Source organism: Eulemur rufifrons, chromosome 2 (assembly GCF_041146395.1).
Source record: "Eulemur rufifrons isolate Redbay chromosome 2, OSU_ERuf_1, whole genome shotgun sequence".
Lineage (NCBI taxonomy): Eukaryota > Metazoa > Chordata > Mammalia > Primates > Lemuridae > Eulemur > Eulemur rufifrons.
The window spans coordinates 97,380,980-97,402,350 of NC_090984.1; the positions used below are offsets into that span (position 1 = coordinate 97,380,980).

At 50.7% G+C, this 21,371-nt stretch overlaps 1 protein-coding gene across 3 annotated transcripts in view; it reads left to right on the forward strand.

Annotated features, from left to right (window-relative positions):
• SMOC1 (SPARC related modular calcium binding 1) overlaps positions 1–21,371 on the forward strand; it is a 142,956-nt gene that overhangs the window by 114,918 nt on the left and 6,667 nt on the right. For all 3 annotated transcript variants that reach the window (XM_069488398.1, XM_069488383.1, XM_069488389.1), the window contains exons 8-11: positions 7,296–7,488; positions 8,044–8,126; positions 9,908–10,013; positions 19,529–19,773. In XM_069488398.1, coding sequence (XP_069344499.1) covers positions 7,296–7,488; positions 8,044–8,126; positions 9,908–10,013; positions 19,529–19,773 — 627 coding nt within the window. The remainder of the gene's footprint in view (positions 1–7,295; positions 7,489–8,043; positions 8,127–9,907; positions 10,014–19,528; positions 19,774–21,371) is intronic.

The following is a 21,371-nucleotide window of genomic DNA, read 5'->3' on the forward strand; positions in this document are numbered from 1 at the left end:
GTGCTAAACCCCCATGTGGCTAAATAAACAGAAAGGGTCTGCTCAGTGATGCGCCGTAAATCACCCCCAAATGGCAGGGACTCCAGCAGGGCCCCTCCCCTAAGCACCGTGTCTCGTCCCTGTGCTGGCCCTTCCAAAACTGCAGTCAGTTCCTTAAAATCTGGTCCTATCTTTCCCTCTCTCTGCTTCTTCAGTCCCTTCCTCTGCCAAATTCTCAGCCACCCAGCAGTTCTGGAACCGTCCCGACACCACACACGCACTTGCTCACACACTGACCTAGAGAATCCTGAGGCAGGAGCCACACGATTTCTTACGCCTCTGGAATTTCATGTTGTGACTTAGGAAGGTTGTTTTTTAGCACACAGTTTGTTATTGTGGGTTATCTTTCAGCATTTCATTCATTTTTGATAAGAGGCTAGGTGGCTGTGAGGTATTGGAGGGGGTTTCAGGGTCATTGTAGGGGACACAACACTAGTGTTTTCCTTAATATTCTTGGCCCAGCGGGATGATTCCTTTTGCAAGGGAACATAAGTAAGCTCTTCTCAGTTTTCAGGCCGGGTAACATTTTATTGATTTTTCCCCTAAGACAATCCAGTGTCTGACGGTCTGAGGGTTGAGTGTCGCGTTTCCCAGGACGAGTCAAAGGGATAGATATTCTTTGTTCGGCCTCTGTGGTCTCGTCCCTGCCGTTTATTCAACAGTGCGAGGCCCCGTCTCTGAAGTGTCAGGCTGGAATTCTGGGGGAGGAATGGCATAATGGGGGATTCGAGCAGAGAGAGGACCTAGACTAAGTACTCTTTATGGATCCTGCACACCTGAGATTCCACAGTTCTCCTATGGGTAGGGCTGGGCGCCAGGGATGGGCACGTGAAGGACCAGAAAGGACATGGCAGAGTCCTTGCCCTTAGCAGCTTGCAGTCCAGGGAGTGGGGGTGTCCAGGCAGAAGGGTAGATGGGGAGATAGGCGCTCAGCAGGGCCACTCTGCTCCTTAGCCTCCATCTAGGGCAGGGGTCCTCCAGGAAAGCTTCTGGGGTGGAGGGCAGCCACGAACAGGGTGGGTTAAGATCTCAGGGCTTGTTCTTCCTGCTTGCTACATCTTATAGAGCTTTTCTGGCCCCTTGGTGCCTGACATGATGCCAGTGCTTGGTATGTACACATCCAGTAATAGCTTGGGGGAGAACCTGTGGCCACCAAGGTCCAAGACCCTCTTGTGTCCTCTTCCTGCACTGTCATCTCATGTGTTACTCAGTCCTGCTTTAGGTCCTCCTCTCTCAGGATATTGTCAGCTTCCCACCCCCCTTTTCTGTAGTGTAACTCTCTCCTAGGGTGGCTCAAGTAGGTGCCTTAATTACCAGCTGAGCGTCCACTGGGAGGGCCCTCCGGGTCTTGCATCATTTATCAAGACACCTTCCCACTCTACATTTCTATGGCCCACGGCTCTTCTCACCTCTGTGTATGGTTCTCTGTAAGTTTAGGCTTTTCTCTTGCACTCGTTTTTCATATGGACCTTTTGATGGTTCATTTCATGTGTCGACTTGACTAGGCTACTGTGCCCAGTTGTTTGATCAAACACTAATCTAGACGTTGCTGTGAAGGTATTTTGTGGGTGTGATGCACACTTACAGTCAGTTGACTTCAGTTAAAGCAGATGACCCTCCCTTGGGTGGGTGGACCTCATCCAATCAGTTGAAGGGCTTAAGAGAAAAGACTGAGGTTTCTTAAAAAAAGGAGAAATTCTGCCTCAAGACTGGAATGTAGAAATCCTGCTTGACTTTCCAGCCTGCTGACCTGACCTATTGATTTCGGACTCAAGACTGCCCCATTACTCTCACCTGAATTTCTAGCCGACCGGCCAGCCCAACATATCTCAGACTTGCCAGCCCCTACAATCATGTAAGCCAGTTCCTTAAAATCTGTGTGTGTGTGTGTGTGTGTGTGTGTGTGTGTATGTGTGTGTGTTATACATGCATCCACCTCTCTCTGTCTCTGTCTCCTGTTGGTTCTCTTTCTCTGCAGACCCCTGAGTGATACATACCTTCTCTGACCACTGCCTTCTCTCTCCGCCCATCTCCACCACCCCTGCCCTCAACCCCAACCGTCATGAGGTTCCCGTGCTCTGTCTCCCAAAAGTTCACAGTGTGGCTGGCCCACTGATGCCTCTGACTACACTTTCAGAAGGTGCTGGGGTCGCCCAGTACCTCGGCTTTTCCGCCTGCTCCATCCTCAGCAGCCCCACCCCTGGAAGGCAGCATCCGGAAAGGAAGCCCAGCCCAAGGAGCTGAAAGTCAAATCTTACAATGTTTATGTTTGTTGGCCATTTCTGCTTTCAAAAAATGTATAAAGAAGAGAAAAGAAAACAGACGATGAGGGAGAAAACGTTCCTGGGATAAAAGGCTAAACTCTGGGCTAAAATCAAGATGGGGGATTAGCTGAGGATTTAGGTAATCTATGCTCCCCTTTGCTCCGAATCACCACGAATAATCAAGAGGCACAGAGGCTGGGGCTAGCCATAACAGACAGAGCCGTGCTCCATGCTTACCCTGGCTTGGTGAGACACGCAGGAATCTGTGCCCTGGGCCTGGAGACAGGGTTTGTGCTTGTCTGGGCCAACCTGGTCTTTCCTGTCCCCTGCTCTGCCCACTCCTGCTCCGCTGTGGTCCTACATTGCCCCATGCTATGTGCAGTTGGTGGTTGAGAGGGCTGTGTGCTTTCTGGTGGCAAGGGCTGGTCTTGGTCTCATTTCTTCCACAGGATGCTTTTCTGTTGTGTTTCTCCTCTTAGACAGTCAGAGGTTTGTGAGTGGAACTTTAACCACTCATTGCCAAGTAGGGAGTGACCTGGCTCGCTCTTCTTCTCTACGCCATTCCCAGGATAGGATTATAGGGCAGATATGTGTGTGTGTGTGTGTTTGTGTAAGTGTGTGTGGTCTTGTGTTTCCATGCCTCCTGGACAGCTCAATTGTTCTCTGTCCCCTAAGTTTATGCCTTCCGAGTGTTTACAGATGGTTCCAGCCCATTCTCATAGTTACCGGACTTGTCCTTCTAATCCTGTCATCCTGAACTTTCCTAAGCAGAGATTGAGTGTTTTAGAATAGTGCGTGTCCATTTCTGGGGAGCTCCTTCTCTGAACCCATGGTCACGAAGAGCCATGAAGTAGACCCCCGTCTTGAATTCAGGAAGGTGACTTCTTGGTACCTGGGAAAACTGATAGATGTGAATTTCAAGATGCATTTGGGTGGTGACTGAGGAGGACAGAGGGTGACCATGGCTTCAAGGGTGGGCTGGCTTCTGGGTCCTCGGTTGCGGAATGAGCTTGTGTTCCTTCGTACTTGCTGATTAGCATTTGCATGATGTCTAGAGACATACTTCAGGAATGACTGATTGATTGATTAAAGGGTTTGCAGGGGCTACAAAAATACTTACGGGGTCAATTGATAAACAGTTGAGCAGATCTAGATGTTTCAGTTATCTGTTGCTGTGTAACAAACCACTTTAAGACTTATTGGCTTACTATAAAAATACTCTATTCTTTTTAATGTGTCTGTGGGTTGGCTAGGTGGTTCTTTAACTGGTTTTACCTGATTTGACTCTTGAACTCATCCAGGTGGAAATCAGCTGGGCTGGAATGTCCAAGATGATGCCCCTTGCATGTCTGCAGGTGGTGCTGGCTGTAGGCTGAGCCACTTTCATTTTTTCTCTGTGGTCTCTCATTCCCCAGTAGGCTAGACCAGCTTCCCTGTGCAATGGTCTCAGGGAGGCTTCCACAAAGGTGAAAGTGGGAGCTGCGGGCCTCCTGAGGCCTCGGACTGACACACAGCATCATGCCTGCCATTCTATTGGTCAAAGCAAATCACAGTCCACGTGGAGGGGTCCACACAAGGGCATGAATGCAGGGAGATGCAATTCACTGGGGACCATTTTGTAACAATCTCGCATACTGAGTACAAGAAAAACATAGGTTAGAATAAAAATCAGATTAGCCTGAGGCAATGAGAGATGAAGAGAGGTGAAGAACAGAGGTGAAGAACACAGCTAGGGCTGAAATGCCAGCTCTGCCGCTTCCTAGTTCTATGACCTTGATCAAATTATGCAGCCAGTGTGTGTTTCTGCATCCTTCTTTGCTCAGTGAGGGTGATAACATCTCTCTTAGAGGCTTGTAATGAGTTTGAAGTGAGTTAACACAAGTAAAGCACCTAGGACTAAGTGTGGCACATGGTAAATACTCAAACAAATGTTAGCTACTGTGATTCATTTTATAGTTCCATAATGATGTGTGAGTTACAAATTTGATGTTAAGTTTTCCAGTTTCGAGGCAAAGAGAGAAAAATACTCAGGTGTAAGATTTGTAGTGGGTGTGAGCTGAGACGACATCATTGGTTCAGAAGAAGCTGTGCTGTATTGAACACACTTCGTTTTGAATGCAGCAGATTTAGAGCAGTCTGCAAAGAGACTGACCTGGAAGGGCTCACGGTAAAAAATAAATGCATTTTTCTCCTAGAGCAAATGGTTAGAAGCAATACTGCGTAGAGGTTGGCAAGTTGGGCTTGACCTTCAGGATCCCCACCCCCTAGCTGAGTGAACTTGGGAAAATCCACAAACCTCCCAAGAGTTCCGCTTTCTTGTATACAAAATGGGCATAGTAACAGTGCCCACCTCACATGGGCAAAGGAATTATGCAAGTAAAGTCCTTTATTGCCTGGCACATATTACTCAATAAATGTTTGCTTATTGTTATTAGTTATAAAAATGATTTTAAGATTTTCTCTTTGCTGGAAGACAAACTGTGTACTCTTCACAAATGGTTGGTCCTACTACGATAAACCACTCCTGTCTCTTTCTTAGAGGGCACTTGGATTTACAGGAACTGTAATAAAGTAATAAATAGATAAATAATAAAAAACAATAAAATAATAAAGTAGGAAGCCCTGCATTTAGCCTTCTCTTTAATTTCATGCTACTGTCCATTTTTCCAAATTAGTGAGCTTTATCATTTTTATGATTTTATTCTCCATAGAACTTTGCATTCACTGACGGTAAACATTTCGGAGCAACCTTCAAGGACGTCCAGAAATCTGTCAACAGGGCCCCGAACCATGGGTTCGCACCTCTGCTTAGATGGCTCCTGTCCACATTTCTGTGGGTTTCAGGACCCCCAGCGGTGTGAAGTCAGGTCCATCATTCGCTCTGCCCCTGGGGACGTTTCCTCCTGCTCTCTTTGCCTCCTGCTTTCAGGCTGATTTATGGCCTTAGAAGGTTGGCCTGCAGAGTCTTAATTTAAAGCCTCTGTCAGAGGTTGTTACATGAACGTGGTGCCAGAAAAAAGCTGTTTTCCTTTGGTTTCGCTCCTCTATTGCCTCTTTCATGGCATGAAATACGAGGTAGGAAAATAAGGCTACCAAATTGGAGTGGGGGGAGCTATTGAAAAATTCTTGCGTAATCCCCCTGAAGTTGCCATGGCACCTTCCCAGCCAGGGGCTGAAGGTAAAATTCTGGGTCTTAAGCCACATTTCCCAAGGCTGCCCTCCCCACCTGGTTTTTCTATCTCTTTCGTAAGCTGCCTCTAGATGCTGTTCTGATGGTAGTTATTGGAGGCAGAATTCCTAGCCTGATGTCAACTGTTTTAAACTCTTCTCCCTCTAATCAAGGGGATTCTATTTAGCTTTGCTGCATTTGCACTATGAAAACAGTATTTTTAAGAAAATTTTCCACATTCAAAATTATATTTTAATAGTGAATATGCTATACATAGCTGCCTCCTGGCCCTCAGATATTTTTATGCCCTTAAAGAAATAATCCTCTTACCCTGCAATGGGCATCAGTGGGCTATTGTTTTTCCTAGCAGTGACACAAAGAATGGTTTTCCCATCATCTGGCTTCTCTCTAAAACAGCATTGAGCTACTTCGTGTCTCTGTGTACACCTACAGTTTGGTTAAACCTATGTGCTTTGCATATATGTATATTGTTAACAGAGCCATTCATGATAACCAAGGGGTTTGGCTCCGTTAAGGTAGAGCTGAGTGTCTGCGATGTTGATCATGTGTGCATGGTTTTCCAGGTTGCCGATACCAAGTTCCTGGCTCTAAGAATGGTATTTTTGTAACATATTGTAAAAATTCCATGGAATGCCCAAGACTGTATTCCTGTCAACTTCTTTAAGAGGAAAATTATAGAATAATGTTATGAAAAAAAAAGTCAACAAAAAAATGAAAACATAAAGGAATAGGACAAGTTTATGATGTGATTCCTTTTTTGTAAAAAAAAAAAAAATCAGTAGATGTCTACATCGATATTTGCATGAATGCATGTGCATAACTGAAAATTTAGGGAAGGTACAGTGTTTAAACTTCAGTGGAATTAGGAATTTTTGAAAAAATTTTTCAAAAAAATTCTTTATGATAAGAAAAGAAACCCAACACCATTTATTTTTAATAATAGGAACGAAAACAAAAGCAAAAACACCAAAGCAAAGTCTTTTGACTGGTCAACGGGGTAGGATTTTCCGGTACGGGGCTGTGCAGGTGTGAGACCCCCTGGAGCTGGCCGTGCCTGGCACGGGGCGGCGCACACTGCCTCGGCCCGGGCCTGGCTCCAGGGAAACCAGGTTTGGCTATTAAGACGTGTTCACATGTTCCTGAGGCTGCGGTGCATGGACACCTTCCTACTGAGCCTGTTTTCTTCCCCACTGATGGGAGCAGCATTGTGTAATGGGTTGAAGTCCATTCAGCCTCCTTTGTCCAGCCATATTGGAGGGTGGGAAGGAGCCGGAGTTAACCCTTCTGCTCCTCGTGGGTGCTGAGCATCACTCCACATGAGGCTGGTGGCCGGTAGCTCTCTCTTGCTATGTCTGGGCTTGAGGGTGTCCCTGCACACAGGCATTCCTGCATCTGTTCACCACACAGCCAGGCCTCTAAGCCCACCTCTCCTGGAGCCAGCAGGTAGTGCATTAGCAGGAGCCTCTCTGGAACGGTGAGGAAATTCCACCCCGGGGGCAAACTGGCCCTGAGAGGCAGCCCAGAGTGCCCGGCTGGCTTGTTGCCGCAGGAGAAGTTGTTGGGTGAGGATGATGAGGAGCCCTGGCAGTGGAGATGGCCACGGGGAGGCTCTGGGCCTCCAGTGCCCGCACCGTGGGCTGGCGGGAGACACAGCTCTCTGTGGTGACTCAGCAGCTACGCCATAGCTCCTTGGGCCCAAGCCTGGGCCTTTCTATTTCCCTTTGGTGCTGGGCATAGCAGTAGGAAAGATAAATCACAGGGGTGACAATCACCACTCGTGAAGGCTGTGTCTTCTCTTGCAGAGAAAGTCCACTCGTGTGACCAGGAGAGACAGAGTGCCCTGGAGGAGGCCCGACAGAATCCCCGTGAGGGCATCGTCATCCCTGAGTGTGCCCCTGGGGGGCTCTATAAGCCAGTGCAGTGCCACCAGTCCACTGGCTACTGCTGGTGTGTGCTGGTGGACACAGGGCGCCCACTGCCTGGGACCTCCACTCGGTAAGCCCACCCAGAGCCTGTCCTGCACCCCAGGCTGGGTCCTGGGACAAGAGGACCAGCTTCCTGCTATGCTGGCATCTCCCAGCGTTACTGCCCTGCTTTGGTGGGAGTCAAGTCACGAGGAGAGCAACTTCCCCATTCGTGAGCAGTGTCTTCTAGAAAGACCCTGGAACCTGGTTTATGGTCACAGATCTGTCTCTTTCTATCTGTAGACCTTGAAAAAGTACTTATTCTCTCTGAACCTCAGTTTCCTGATGAGAAGGTTATTGTCTTGCCTGAGTCACTGGGTCCTATGGATCAAAAAAGATCCTGTGTGCAGCTGTGAAGTGACATCGTTATTATGCTTGGTTGGTTAAAATGACATGCCCAAACGTGTCTCAATGGGAACATTTATGCTGAAATGGTCTTGTAGCTGCTGGACAGTGAAGGGGATATTTTGCTGCCAACCCTGGGCACTTTAGGCTTAGTGACAACACAGATCATTTCTGGGCAGTAGTGACCGAGGCAGGCTTAGTTGCCAACCCCTCCCAACCTCCCGCATCTCTCTCTTCCCAGCTACGTGATGCCCAGTTGTGAGAGTGACGCCAGGGCCAAGAGTACGGAGGCCGATGACCCCTTCAAGGACAGGGAGCTACCAGGTGGGAGATGCTGCTGCCCGTGAGGGCGCCTTCACCTCCTTCTGTTCCTGCACCCCCTCATCCTGCAGAAGGGGCTCCCTCCTCTGGTCTGTTTGCCAGTCTGTGAGAGGGAGCAGGGATTGCTGGGCAGGGGCATCACAGGAGCATGAAGCCAGGAGCCATGGATCAGCATCCCAGGCTGGGATCTGTCCCTCATTAGTTCTGTGCCCTTGAGTGCCTTGCTTCTCTTCCTTGTGCTTGCCTCCTCATCTTTAAAATGCAGTCAGTGGGTTAAAATCCTGTCTCTGCAGTTCTACAATTTGTTCTCCATCTGAGAGCGATTGGGACATTTTGGGGACTGTGAATCATTTTTTCCAGGGCTGTGAAGAGAAGATAGCTTACTGAGAGGAGTTGTCACCTGCCCTGCAGATACAGATGACCCCTAGTAACACAGGTTGACTACGGATGTGACATGAGACACACAGGCAGGGGCCCTGGGACCGTGAAATGGCTGCTGAGCTGGGTTTCCCTTATTTAGAGTGATCTCTGCCTGCAAGTGGCAGTGAGGTTACTACATATCGGTGGCTTGGAATCCCGTTGTCTTTACGCAGCACAAAGTCGGCTCAGTGCTGGAACCACAGCCGCCTTCCCGTGGCCCATCAGGACTCCAAGTGAGAACTGAAAGCAGAGAGTCCTGAAAGTCAGGGGGTTTCCACATGAGGTTGGTAGAAATCGCTGTCACAAGAATGCAGTTGTGGAGGTCAGGGTGCCCCCTTTTAGCCATCCCCTCCACAAATGTGAATTGAGATTCTACTGTGCCATCTGGTGATCAAAACTCACGTGAGGCTTACGGAGTGGAGAAGATAGACTGTATACAAAACAATGAACATGTACCTTTATAAACTGTTGCAGCAGATACTCTGAAGGAGGAGCACAAGGTGCTGCAAGAATGGCAGGGAGAACCTGCTTTAGAGGCCGCAGCTTCTCTGAGAAGGAAGTATTGACCCCGAGGCCTGGAGGCTTTGGAGAGAGAAGAGAATGAGCCAGTTGCTGCGGGGAGGGCTGTGGTAGTGTGGAGGGACCACACTTGAACTTGTAGGGACACCTTTCTATGCGGTTGAGTGGGTTGAGTGGGGGGTGTGTTCCCAAGCAACACTCAGCTACGTGGGTGTAGACGTGAAAAGGCGTACCTACGAGAAGGTTCATCTGTGTTTCACTGTGATTTGCTGGAATAGTGCAAGGAGGAGAAGAGGAGCAAAGGGCTTAGGAATATTTACAACAGAGATTCTATAATTATCATCTAAGCTGGATGAGGAGGGAAGTGAAAAGAGGAGGTTCTTGGGTAGATGCAGTGGTGGGTCTACTTACGTCCACTTTGGATTTCAGGGGTTCTCTCCTTCCTTTGTGCTCTCACAACCTGGTTCTTACCCCTGGAGTGGCAATTTCCCCACCTTAGGATGCCTGCCTGGCATTAGCTTGAGTATATTGTGAACTTCATGAGGATAAGGACCCTGCGTGCTGTTCATGGTTGTCTCCCTGGTGTTTACCATAGAGCCTGCGTTGGTACTCAGCAGACATTTGTGGAATGGAAGAAAACTGAAAACATTATTATCCATTTGGTCTGATGGGCCCGTGTTGGGAACGGTGGAGGTTTATAAGAATCGTCTGAGCAGTAGACAACCCCCAAAGTGGATTTGGCTGGATAAGGACTTTTGAGAAGTTTGGAAAGGATGGCAGTTGGGGAAGCTGTTTACTTGATTATTTATCTGGCCTCTGCCTTCTAATCTCATTTGATCTTTCAGGCTGTCCAGAAGGGAAGAAAATGGAATTTATCACCAGCCTTCTGGACGCGCTCACCACCGACATGGTTCAGGCCATTAACTCGGCAGCGCCCACTGGAGGTGGGAGGTGAGAATGTGAGCAGGCCCTGCAGGGCAGGGGCCCTGACTTTTCAGATGCTGAGGGTGGCTGGGGGAATGGGGCGGGCTCCGGTAGGGCAAGGGCTGGAAGGCCGTCTTCTTCCTGAAGCCATGTACCCACGGCCTTGGCCCCCTTCTGCTGAAAATCTTCCTGTCCCTCTATTCTTTGGGAGCTGTTTGTCTCTAGCTTTTAGTTACCTGGTTCACAAGCAAGTCCAGGGCTGTCTGGAGACCTCCAGCTGTTTCATCCAGGAAGGGAATGAGTGGAAGTCGTGAATGGCAGGAAGGGTGATGGGCATAGCGTGGGGACTGGGAGGACAGGAGGGCATGGAAGGGGCACAGAGCACTTGGTGATTTTCTTCTGTCCTGAGAATCCCCAGGAGACTGGAGCACGGGAATTGGACACTCGCATTGCCAGATCCAGCTTGGCTCGGGAGTTGATGTGGTAGCCGCAGTGGTCCTGACATGAGGCTCCCCAGGAGCCAGCATCACTGGTGCTCACTAGTTTGGATCCACTAGGTTGGCTGGAGTGTGCATGCTTGCAGCCACCCATCTACTTAGCCCCTTTTCAGCTTGTCAGACACGCCAAGCACTGGGCTAAAGACTAGGTATCCGGGGATATGAGGCAGGTCCACCTTCAAAGAACGCAGCCTCGTGGGGATACTAGACCATATAGACAGATACTTACAAACTATATGGTAAGCGCCAGGACAGAGGTGGAAGAACAGAGAAGGTGGCTTGTCTAAGTCAGGAGGCATCAGAGGAGGCTTTCTGGAGGAGGTGACAGCTGAGCTGAGTTTTGAAGGTTAAGTAGGGCTTAGCCAGTCAGAGAAGGGAGAAAGCCATTCCAGGGAGGAGGAAAGAATATTGGGACTCCAAGAAAGTGCACGTCCTTAGCCCAGTGTGGCTGGGCTGGGGTGGAGAGAGGAGGAGGAGGAAGAGGAGAAGAGAGTAGTAATGATGAGGTGGAAGAGATGGGCAGGAACTGATCCCAAAGAGCCTGTGAGACATGCTAAGTAAGACTTCCAGTTATGAAGCTGGAGGGGGAGGCATCACAGGGGCTGTGGGACATGGGGACAGGGATGGTTTAGGCTCCTTACAGCAGCAGAGGAGGCACCATGTGCTTGGCAGGGTCGGCAGCCTGCCTCTGCGCTCGTGTGGCTCGCCAAGGAGGGGGAGCTTGTGCCCCAGCATCTGCCTAGATGCAGAGCCTCCTCCAAGCCAGGCCACCTTGGTGGCATTGGCGAGACCACAGGCATGTATTTAGGATGGGGGTCTAGGACTCCAAGCATAGCTGTCGATGGTTCTGCATCCTGAGGCAGACAAAGGCAGCTTTCTTGAAAACCCAGTTTTATATCATATCAGAGTGAGCACACACAATAGCCAAGATGTGGAAACAACCTAAACGCCCATCAATGGATGAATAGATAAAGAAAATGTGGCATATGTATATAGTGCAATAATATTTGGTCTTTAAAAGGAAGGGAATCCTGTTATACTAAGGACATTATGCTAAGTGAAATAAGCTAGTCACAGGACAAATGCTGCATGATTCCACTTACATGAGGTACCTGTAATGGTCAGACTTACAGAATCAGAGAGTAGAACGGTGGCCCGGGGCTGTGGGGAGAGGGAACCGGGGAGTTGCTAATCAATCAAGCCAGAGGATCTGCTGTGCACCTTGTCCTTATAGTTAACGGTACTATATACTATACTACACACCTAAAAATTTGTTAACAGGGTAGAGCTCATGTTTAGTGTTCTTACTACAATAAAATAAAATTTATAAAAAGAAAGAAAAGGAAAGGGAAAAAAAAGAGAAAAAAAGTAAGTGCCATGCTTGCCACTCTTAGAAACTGCTTGTCGGGGCGCTTGCTCTTAGCACCTCGTGGTCCTGTGAGCTCGGAGGCTGGTTTCTGGCTCTGGCTCCGTTTCTGCTTCCTTGCGGGTGGGGGCCCGGCCCCTCCAGGAGGAGCACAGCACGAAGTCTGAGAATGATGGAGGCAGGGCCTGAAAGGCCACAGAGCGAGCTGCTCCAGGCAGCTCAGTGTCTAGGACACAGAGGGCCGCATCAGGGTCTCCAAGGAGAGGGGAGGGGTGGCTTTTGAAAAGGCACAGTCAGTATTATATGCCTTTAGGTTATTTGTGTTTAGAATATGAAAAATGCCTATTGTTTCATACAGAAACAGGCAGGAGATATTTATGTTTATTAAAAGAGAGGGAAAAAGAAAAAAGGAAGGACCACACACGGCCAAATCCCCGGTGTGGGCACTTCCCACCCACAGTGCCCTGAAGGCCGCTGGCTCTGCCCCCAGCCCAGGCATCCCCCTGCAGTCCTGCCCCAGTCCTAAGGAGGCTTCACCCTCCTCCCTAGTTGCTTTCACGGGAGCCACAGCTCTTGAGCACTACACACACACACACATATACACACACACACACACACACACACATATACACACACACACACACACATACACACACACACACAGTCTCTGCCACAGGCAGGGGGAGCACCGTGGGCTTTGCTGTTGGGGGAAGTTAGGATGGTGCCTTACCTTCAAATCACAGGCTGAAGGGATTTTTATAGACAACAAAAGCTAGGAAATTTATAATGTTTTTAATACCAGTGTGTCCTCAGGGAAGGGGCTCTTTTCTTTTTTTTAAACCTTCTATTTTAGGTGTAATTTTGAGTTGAGAGAAGTTTTTAAAAAATATTCTTTTCAGAACATGTTTTTCATTTTAAGCTCATATCAGTTTGACCAAACTTGGTTTTGATGGGCATGAAAGGTTTGAGCGGCTTTTGGTGGTTATATTACCTAGAGGCTGGACTTTTAATCAAGAGACAGACAAGACGATCCAAGAAATAGTTTAGAAATCAAGGAAGGGGCTGGGGGGAGAGGGGAAGAAGGAGAGAGAGGAAATCAGGGAGGTAGCTGGCCAGGGGCACCAGTTTTGCTGGGTTTAAAGCCCTCCCAGCTCTTACCATGATATTGGCATGAGCCTCAGCTCTTACCTGAGCTGGCCCCTCGCCCTCCTCGCTCATTCCGTCCTTCTCATCCTTACGTTCCAAGCACTGGTCCTCCTTGGTTCCAGGTCCTCAAACAGGTCAACCTCTCGCCTGTTCCAGGACCTCTGTGCCAGCCGCTCCTTCAGTCTAGAATTTGATTCCCTATCTATCTTCCCATGACTGGCCCTGGTTGTTCATTTAATTGTCACCTTCTCAGACACCGCCCAATCTAGAGGAGCTGCCTGTTCACCCTCTGCCTCAGCACCCCTTTTGAACTCCACTATCTGAAATTTTGCTGGCTTATTTATGTATTTTCTGTCTCCCCCCAACCAATGAGAATTTAAGTTCCACGAGAGAAGAAGCACTTCTGTCTTCTTCCCTGCTGTATTCCTAGAACTTAGAATAGTGCCTGGCACATAGTAGGTGCTCAGTAATGTGTTATATGAATAAACAGCTAGAAGCCTGGATGGACGGATGGGTGGATCCCTGTCTGACATAGAGAGGAATATCTTGATAAGGCATCTTTCTGGCACACATTAGAGGATCTACTCATTCTACCCTTTACTGCAAGACTAAGTAGCAGGCAGATCCAGCCACCAAGTTTAGGTGCTTCTTTGTAACCAGGGCCCTATGGCAACTTGGCTGGACCCCCGGGAACTTGGGGTGCTGTGTGTGGACAGACCCTGGCCAGTCACCCCTCTCATATGAGGGAGGAGCAGAGGCATGGGGCAGCTGGAGATTGGGTAGCATGTCTGAAGCAGGACTGATGAAGAGAATTAGGAAATCCAGGCATCCTGGGTTTTGGCCTTGGCTTTGTAATTCAGAGTTGGGGCTACAAGCATGAGGTTAAGAGAGCCATATCGTATCCCTCCGGTATGCTCTCAGAGTCTGGCAATTAAAGCCGGACATCATCTGAGGCCAGTGGGAAACAGTCCCACTTGGGGGCGTTGGGGAAAAGGGACAGGGAAGATGTTTGGGCAGTGCAGAAAAGAAGGTGTCTCCCTGCAATCTACCACCTGTCAGGCATGGATATTTTGGGTTTGCACCAACTCTCATGTCTCACCCCTTGCCCTCCAGTATACGCTCCATGCTGGGTTCTGGGGATATCTGAGGAAAAGGGCACAGTCCCTGGCCTGGAGGAGAGATATAGAACCACGTGACCACACTGCAAAGTCGGCGTGATAGTAGAGGCTGATAAAGTGCTGCAGGGACTCAGGGGAGGTAGGGTGGGTGAGGGCAGGCTTTACATAGTGGGTGACGCTTCTCCTACAAATGGGAAAATGTCCCAACCTGGGTGGACCAGGGGTAAGCACATCCAGCAGAGGGGCCCACATGGGTAGTGAGGTGTGGCGGGAGGGTGTGGGGAGGGACTTGCAAGAAGTAATGTGGGTTACGGTGGAGAGGCAGGCTGGGGGCAGGCAGGAGATGAGGCTGCAGCGCTGGGCAAAGCCCAGGTGGTGCTGGGCCTCCTGAGTCCTGCCAGGCCTGCACTTCTGAAGACTCATCCTGATGGCGCTATGGAAGCAGGATTGGAGGGAGGAAGATGGGGCAGGAAGGTTACAGCAATTGTCAGCGTGACGGGTGATGAGAGCGTGGGCTGTGGGGAAGGGGTGATTTGCTGTTCTGTATTGAAATCAATGGGATTTCAAGACTTGTTAGCTGCAGGGAGTAGAAGAGAGGGAGGCATCTACTCAGTTTTTTTGCCTTTTAGCCTGATTTGGTAGCAAAAGGCAGTGCTGTCCAGATCTAAAAGCAGGCAAAGTAGAATGGGGTGTCCATGGAAGCGTCTATAGCAGATGCACAGGAGGGGGCACCCTGCAAGTATCATTGGGTGGTAGCCATTCTTAGGGCACGTTTGTTGGCTGAGTGAGTTATCCCCTTGGTCCCTCCTGCCAGGGCTCCGGGGACAGTGCTCCCCCTTAGATCAGCCCTCCCATGACATCCATGAGCATTTGTCACTCCCAAAGGAAGATTTCTGAGATCCCAGCTGGCAGAGTCTTCCAGAGCAAGAAAACCCTCTCCTGGCTCCACCCTGCCCCAGGGAAAGTCAACTTTGAGGGGAGGTGGGATGGGCTGGGTGAGCCTCTTGGTCCTTCCCGTGGTCCCCCAAAGAAAGACCATCTGTGCTGTGGCTTCACTCTTCCTGCCCAGTGCGGTTGCCCATTGATGGCTTTGCAAGGAAGAGGCTGGAATGTGGCTGAGTTGGTATTTCCCAACCCCACCCGCACAGCTGGCAGGGCCTGGACCCAGCTCCAGATGGGGCTCAGTTGGTCTGCTTGGCTTGGCTGGTGCCTCCAGGCCATCCCGCTTTACCTTCTCTAAAACTGCTGAGGACAGCAGAACTGGGCCCCAGATCTTGGCCGGAGCAGGTTTCCCTGTGGTAAAGCGGGCTGGCTCTCCAGCTGTGCGTTGCAGCCAAGGCCTGGCAGGGCTGAGGCTGCAGAAGCAAAACTGAAAGTGCTGCAGGAGGAGGGTGGCCCATGCCTCCTCTAAAACTGGGAGAAGACTCAGTGGGGCCAGTTCAGGGAAGGACCTGGCTTTAGTGGCTTTCCTCATCCCTGGAGGCGAGAGGCAATAGGACAGCCACTAAGACAGCCCAGAGGCAGGGCAGACACCAGTGCTGTATGGAACCACGGTCTTCTGAAACCTGGAATTTGGTACCACTTGAGTGTGTCTTTCCACACCATGTCCAAGGAAACTTGGATATTCTACCTTTTAGCAGAAGTAGAACTTCAGCCATGGAGAAGTCCCAGCCAGTGCTAGTACAGTGATCCTAAGAGCCCTGGCTCCCTCTAGGTTAGGGTCCCCAGCCCTTGCCTGGTGAGCAGCATTGAATATGGCAGTCCTGACATCTCCAGTGGGATAAATGTGTGCACATGTGGGAGAGACTGGGAGCTGGAGGAGAGGGTGCAAGAGCTGGAGGGACCAGTGGGTGTGGCTTTGTGATCAGGGTGTAAACGGTAAGAAGTTACGATGAAAAGGAATCTAGCAGACTGCTTGAGAAGGTCCCTGAAACTCAGGGGGAGACTTTCCTGCCCCAAGCCCACCCAGCACTGCCCTGGGAAAGATGTCAGCAGAGGCCTCTGGTGTCTTCTTCTACACACATGTCCTGCTGGGTTGGCTGTGCCAGGGCTCCTGCTGGGTCTCAGCTTCGACCAGAGCTGGTGTGAAGCACGGGGAGTACCCTGTGGCCAAGCCAGACACTCGATTTACAGAGTTTTAAATCAGATGCCTTCAGTAGTTTTCTTTTTTCTATTTTGTTTTGTTGGAAATATGGAAACCACCTCAAGCCCCTCCCATCCAGTGTCTTTTGTCTCACTGTTTCTTCTAGAAGCATCATGCCTAAATATTCTTCTAGGGCTATGGCTAAAGTCTTCTAGAACAACAGTTCTTTACCCGAGTCCCTGGACTTTGAATGGGCTTTAGGAAGTCCATTAGTCCCCTAAAATCTGGAGCGCTCTGTGTGTATGTGCATTTTTCTAGAGAGAAGGCCTGTGGCTTTGTTTAGGTTCTCAGATGGGTCCACGGGGGAGCATGTGTGGATCACCTATGGCTTACTCAGGTGAACTAGGTCCAGCCAATTTGTCTTGAGCACCCGTCTTGTACAAAGCTAAGAAGTTCTTGCTATAAATGTACTTGGAGTTTGGCCTGGCCAAGGTGTTGAGTTCCAAAGTGTGACCACAGTGCTCCCCAGCTTCGCAGGTAGAGCTGGGCTGTGTTACCTGGAGTGGGGGCGGGGGGCACATTCTGGAGGTCAAGAGAGTTGAGAAGCAGAGTCTCAAGTTAGCTGGGAAGGAAGGAGGATGGGGGCAGGACCCTCCAGCCCACAGAGCTGGCTGCGGTGGTGGCAGTGTTACAGGGAGCCCAGAGGCACTGCGTGGAGGGGCTTGGAGGACCCCTCCCAAGGAAGTGAGCCTGGTGCATCTCAGCCCGGAAGCTCACCTGGGAGTTGGGCACAGAGGTGGGGGTGGAGTGGAGAGGGGAGCCCTGAAGTTGGAAAGCATGGGTGCCCTGCACTGTGAGGTCCTCATGGGAGTGAGGAGAGCAGGAACATGGTTCTTCTGATGTGGAGACAGCAGGACGGGAGAGTCTAAATAGAGGGAGGGACAAGGACGGAGCCAGATGATGATCACTCTCTGGCATGGAAGAAAACTCAGAGGTTGTAAAGTCGGGAAGAAGAACTGCTTCTTGCTGCAAAATAGCCCAAAGGAAGGTGGGGGGAGCTCTATCAATGGAGGTGCTGAAAGCCGGACAGGCGGGAGCCCCAGGAACACATGTTGGAGGGAGCGAGCCTCCCCTGGCAGCGCCTCTGGGTGGGATGACCTCATCCCTTCCCGTCTCTGCGTCTGAGGCTTTATTATTCCAGCCTCTAGGTAGACATTACGCTATGCGGAGCCTAAAGGTTAAAGGAAGAGCTGGAGAGCCTTGGGGCTGTCATGGCTCCCTGGCGGGAGGGGCTGAGAGGAAAGGTCTCTGTTGGCCTCCCCCAAGCCTGGGTCAGAGCCTCTGGTGGCAGAGCAGAGTGACTTCCTTGGGTTCCCCGTCTCTGTGTCCTCCCTGGTGTTTAGGAAAAGGCGGGGGCAGGCAGGGCACGCTCCGTCCTGCACCATGAGCATCCCGGGAAGAATTTTCTGCTTGCCCATTCCATGCGCACCGCAGGGGCGGCCTGGAGGGCCTTGGGAGTGAGTGTTGCCGGTGCACAGAGGGCGATTGAAACCACCAGAGCTCTGTGTAAGCTGGCAACGGCAAAGCTGAGCTCCGCAGTGAATACCTTCATGCCGTTTCAAAGACCTCCTGAGCTTGGTTTCCATGACAGACTAAGCAGATTTCCAAAGAATTAGAGGCAGTTGGCAGCTCTGCACGGCTCCCTCACACCTTCCGCCAGGTACTGCCTGAGTCAGGCCTGTCAGGATGAGGCCCCCCCTTGGCACATCCACTAATTGCGCCCTCCTGGAATCAGGCCAGGATGCTCAGGGCAACTGCCCCAGACAGAAATCCACCTAATTAGGAGTGGGCATATAACAGGGATGACTGGCTTTTTTTTTTTTTTTTTTTTTTTCTGTAAGGAAACTTCTTTTTCCCTGAACTTTGAGGTCACTTGGGGAGTGGGAAGGAGAGGGAGTTTGCTGGCTTGTTCACAGGGGAGAGGTCAGAGATGGTCCCCTCCTTCTGGAAAACTTGACAAACCCCAGAGAAGACAGGGTGGCATTGGCGAGTGCCTTGAATGTTTTCCTTACCAGGTATAGCTTCAGAATGTGCTGGAAGGCCCTGGAACCCTGGGATTTGAATGTGTGGAACTCCTAACTTCAACTTGATTCTCCTTCCCAAAGGGAGGTTGCCCAAGAATTTGAACACACCGGCCTAGGCCACATTCACTCTGTGCCAAGCCCTGGGAACCCCTGGGGCTCTGTTCTTCTGGTCAGAGACCCCATTCAGTCCCCCTGGAATAGACCCATCACTGGCTTTCAGAATTGTAAATATTAGTTACCACCCCGATTCCGTTTGGGGAAAAGATAGGCCATACATAAGTAAATAAAATGCATGGGCAGGACATTGTGTACAATTACACATGTAGACACTGGTGCGGTAACTCGATGGTCACCACAGTGTGTGGGCTGTTAGACGTGGTCGTGACTGCACGTCTGGACACCAGGAAGTGCTCTTGGTCACTCTAGTCCAGTGTTTCTCAGCAGAACCAGCTGGGGGTGTTGGGTCACATGTGGTGTGTTCTGGGCCCACCCCAGACCTCCTGACTGAAAACCTCAGGCTGGAAAGACTCACCCCTAGCAGGTCTGGGATTTGCCAGGTTTAGAACTTCTGTCTGTGTCTGTCCCAGTCGCCCTCTTCTCTCAACTCCTAGTGCCCTTGGTGCCCGGCAGTGAGGGAACACAGGAACTTCGCACTTCGCAACCTGCCTGCCCTCACAGTTAAGGCTCTGTCTCACAGAGACGGTGTGCAGCTTGGGGCCAGGGGTGCGCCTCCCAGAGCACCCCTTCCCACGGCCGTGTCCACCCGAGGGTGCACGTGTGCATGGGAAGAGCAGCTCGTGCACAGTGAGCAGTCGGCCAGGGGAAGGACAGTTGGATTCCAGGTGTGGTTTACTCGGGTGAATTAGATCGAGCCAGTTTGTCTCAAGCACCCATCCTGTGCAAGAACATTTCTGGTTGTGGTAGAGGGTGAGGCATGCTCATGTAATAAGATCACCCACCTGGGGAGCCCTGAGAAAAGGATTGTCCAATCTTGAGATCCAAGTTGGAGAGGATGGCATGATGCTGCCGCAGGCTGAGCCTCCCTGGGTGGACTTTAGCTGGGGGGAGCCGTTCCTACCTGGCAGCTGGCAGCCCAGCATGAGTGCCCTGGCATCCGACCACCTGGGGAGATTGGCAGTGGGGCAATGGGGTCTTGAGCAGGGCACGTGAGGGAGTTTTATGGGCTGATGGTTCCTGCAAGATCCTGAGCAGTGTTGTGTGGGGTGGGGGTGTCTGTCCATGGCCCAGGTTCTCAGAGCCAGACCCCAGCCACACGCTGGAGGAGCGAGTGGTGCACTGGTACTTCAGCCAGCTGGACAGCAACAGCAGCAATGACATTAACAAGCGGGAGATGAAGCCCTTCAAGCGCTACGTGAAGAAGAAAGCCAAGCCCAAGAAATGCGCCCGGCGTTTCACCGACTACTGTGACCTGAACAAGGACAAGGTCATTTCACTGCCCGAACTGAAGGGCTGCCTGGGTGTTAGCAAAGAAGGTGAGTGCCGTCTCCTCTACTCTGGGCCTTTCGTTACTTGCCCCATCCAGGCATGGGGACCGAGGGCTCTCCCCGTGAATGAGATCCCGGGTGCTCATTTATTCAACCACTGTTTACTGGGAGTGTTCTGGGCTTCATGCTGGATGCCTGATACAGTGGTGACATTGACTGATAAGGTCCCTATCCTTGCCCAGGAGACAGAGAGTAAATAAGCATTCACAAACACTGTGGTAAGTGCTGCGAGAGTGTCGGTTAGGGTAGGCCAGGCTATGGTAATGAGTAGACCCATACGTCACGGCTGAACACAGTAGACACTTTTTGTCTTGCCCATGCAATAGTTCAGCATGGCTCCAGGTTGTGGAGTGTGTGTGTGTGTGCATGTGTGTATGTGTGGGTGTAGAGGAAGGAGTAGGAGAGAGGGCTGCTCCATGCAGTCGCTCTGGGATCCAGGCTGAGAGTGACTCTGCCATCTTCATCATGTGGCTTCCAGGGTTTCCCTGGGGGTCATCTCCACTGCCAGTCAACCAGATGGAGCACACATGAAGCAGTGCAGTGAGGGAGTTTTATGGGCCAGTCCTGGAAATGACACACATCCCTTCCCATATTTCGCTGGCTGAGGCTCAGTCACTTGACCACACCCAGGAGCAGGGAGGCTGGCTTTTGGGGAACACTTAATAATCTTTGTCATAGTAGGACAAGCGCAGAGTATGCAGGAACGTATGTAGAGGCACCTAACTCACTAAGGGACAGACAGCCTCGGAAATCTGTGTGCAGGAAGTGATGCCTAAACCAGGGCTCAGCAAACCGTGGCCTGCATGCCCAATCTAGTCTCTGGCCTATCTCTGCATGACCTGTGAGCTAATCATTGTTTTTCCATTTTAAAAGGGCTGTAATTTTTTTAAAAAGAAGAATATGCAACAGGGACTATACATGGCCCAAAAAGCCTAAAATGTTTCCTAGCTAGTCTTTTACAGATACATTTGCCAACCGTGTTCTAAACCAACACCTGAGGCATGAGTAGGAGGTAGCCAAGCAGAGAGGCCAGGGGAAGGGAGAATGTTCTGAGCTGAGGCAGAGGAGGGGTGAAACTCTGGAGGTGCAAACAGAGTTTTCAAGGAAGTGAAGGATGTCTGCTGTGTGATGAATGCATATTTTAAGGTGGCGTGAAGGTGGCAGGTGACAAGAAGCAAGGTGAGGTTGGAGAGATTTTTAGTCCAGGTGAAAGAGTTTAGATGTTATAAGGGCAGCAGAAAGCTGTTGATGGGGCTCAATCAGAGACATGACGAGATGAGTTTTGCTTGGAGTTATTCTAGCTGCGGGATGGGAAATGCATCGGAGATGAACGAGGCAGAGTCGCCTGCTAGAAGGCATGGCATCGTCCAAGCACCAGGTGGTGGAGGGTGGGTGGGGGGATGAAGAGAAGTGGGTGGGCTGGTGGTTGAGTGGGTTTCGGGGCAGGTTGGTCTGGGCAGCTGGAGGGTGGGACTACCCACTGGGTTGGGCAACACGGAAGGAAGAGTGGGTTGGGTGTAGGGGGATGGGGAAGACAAGTACGGTTTGGACACGTCTAGTGGATGCACCCGAAGGACGAGTGGGTC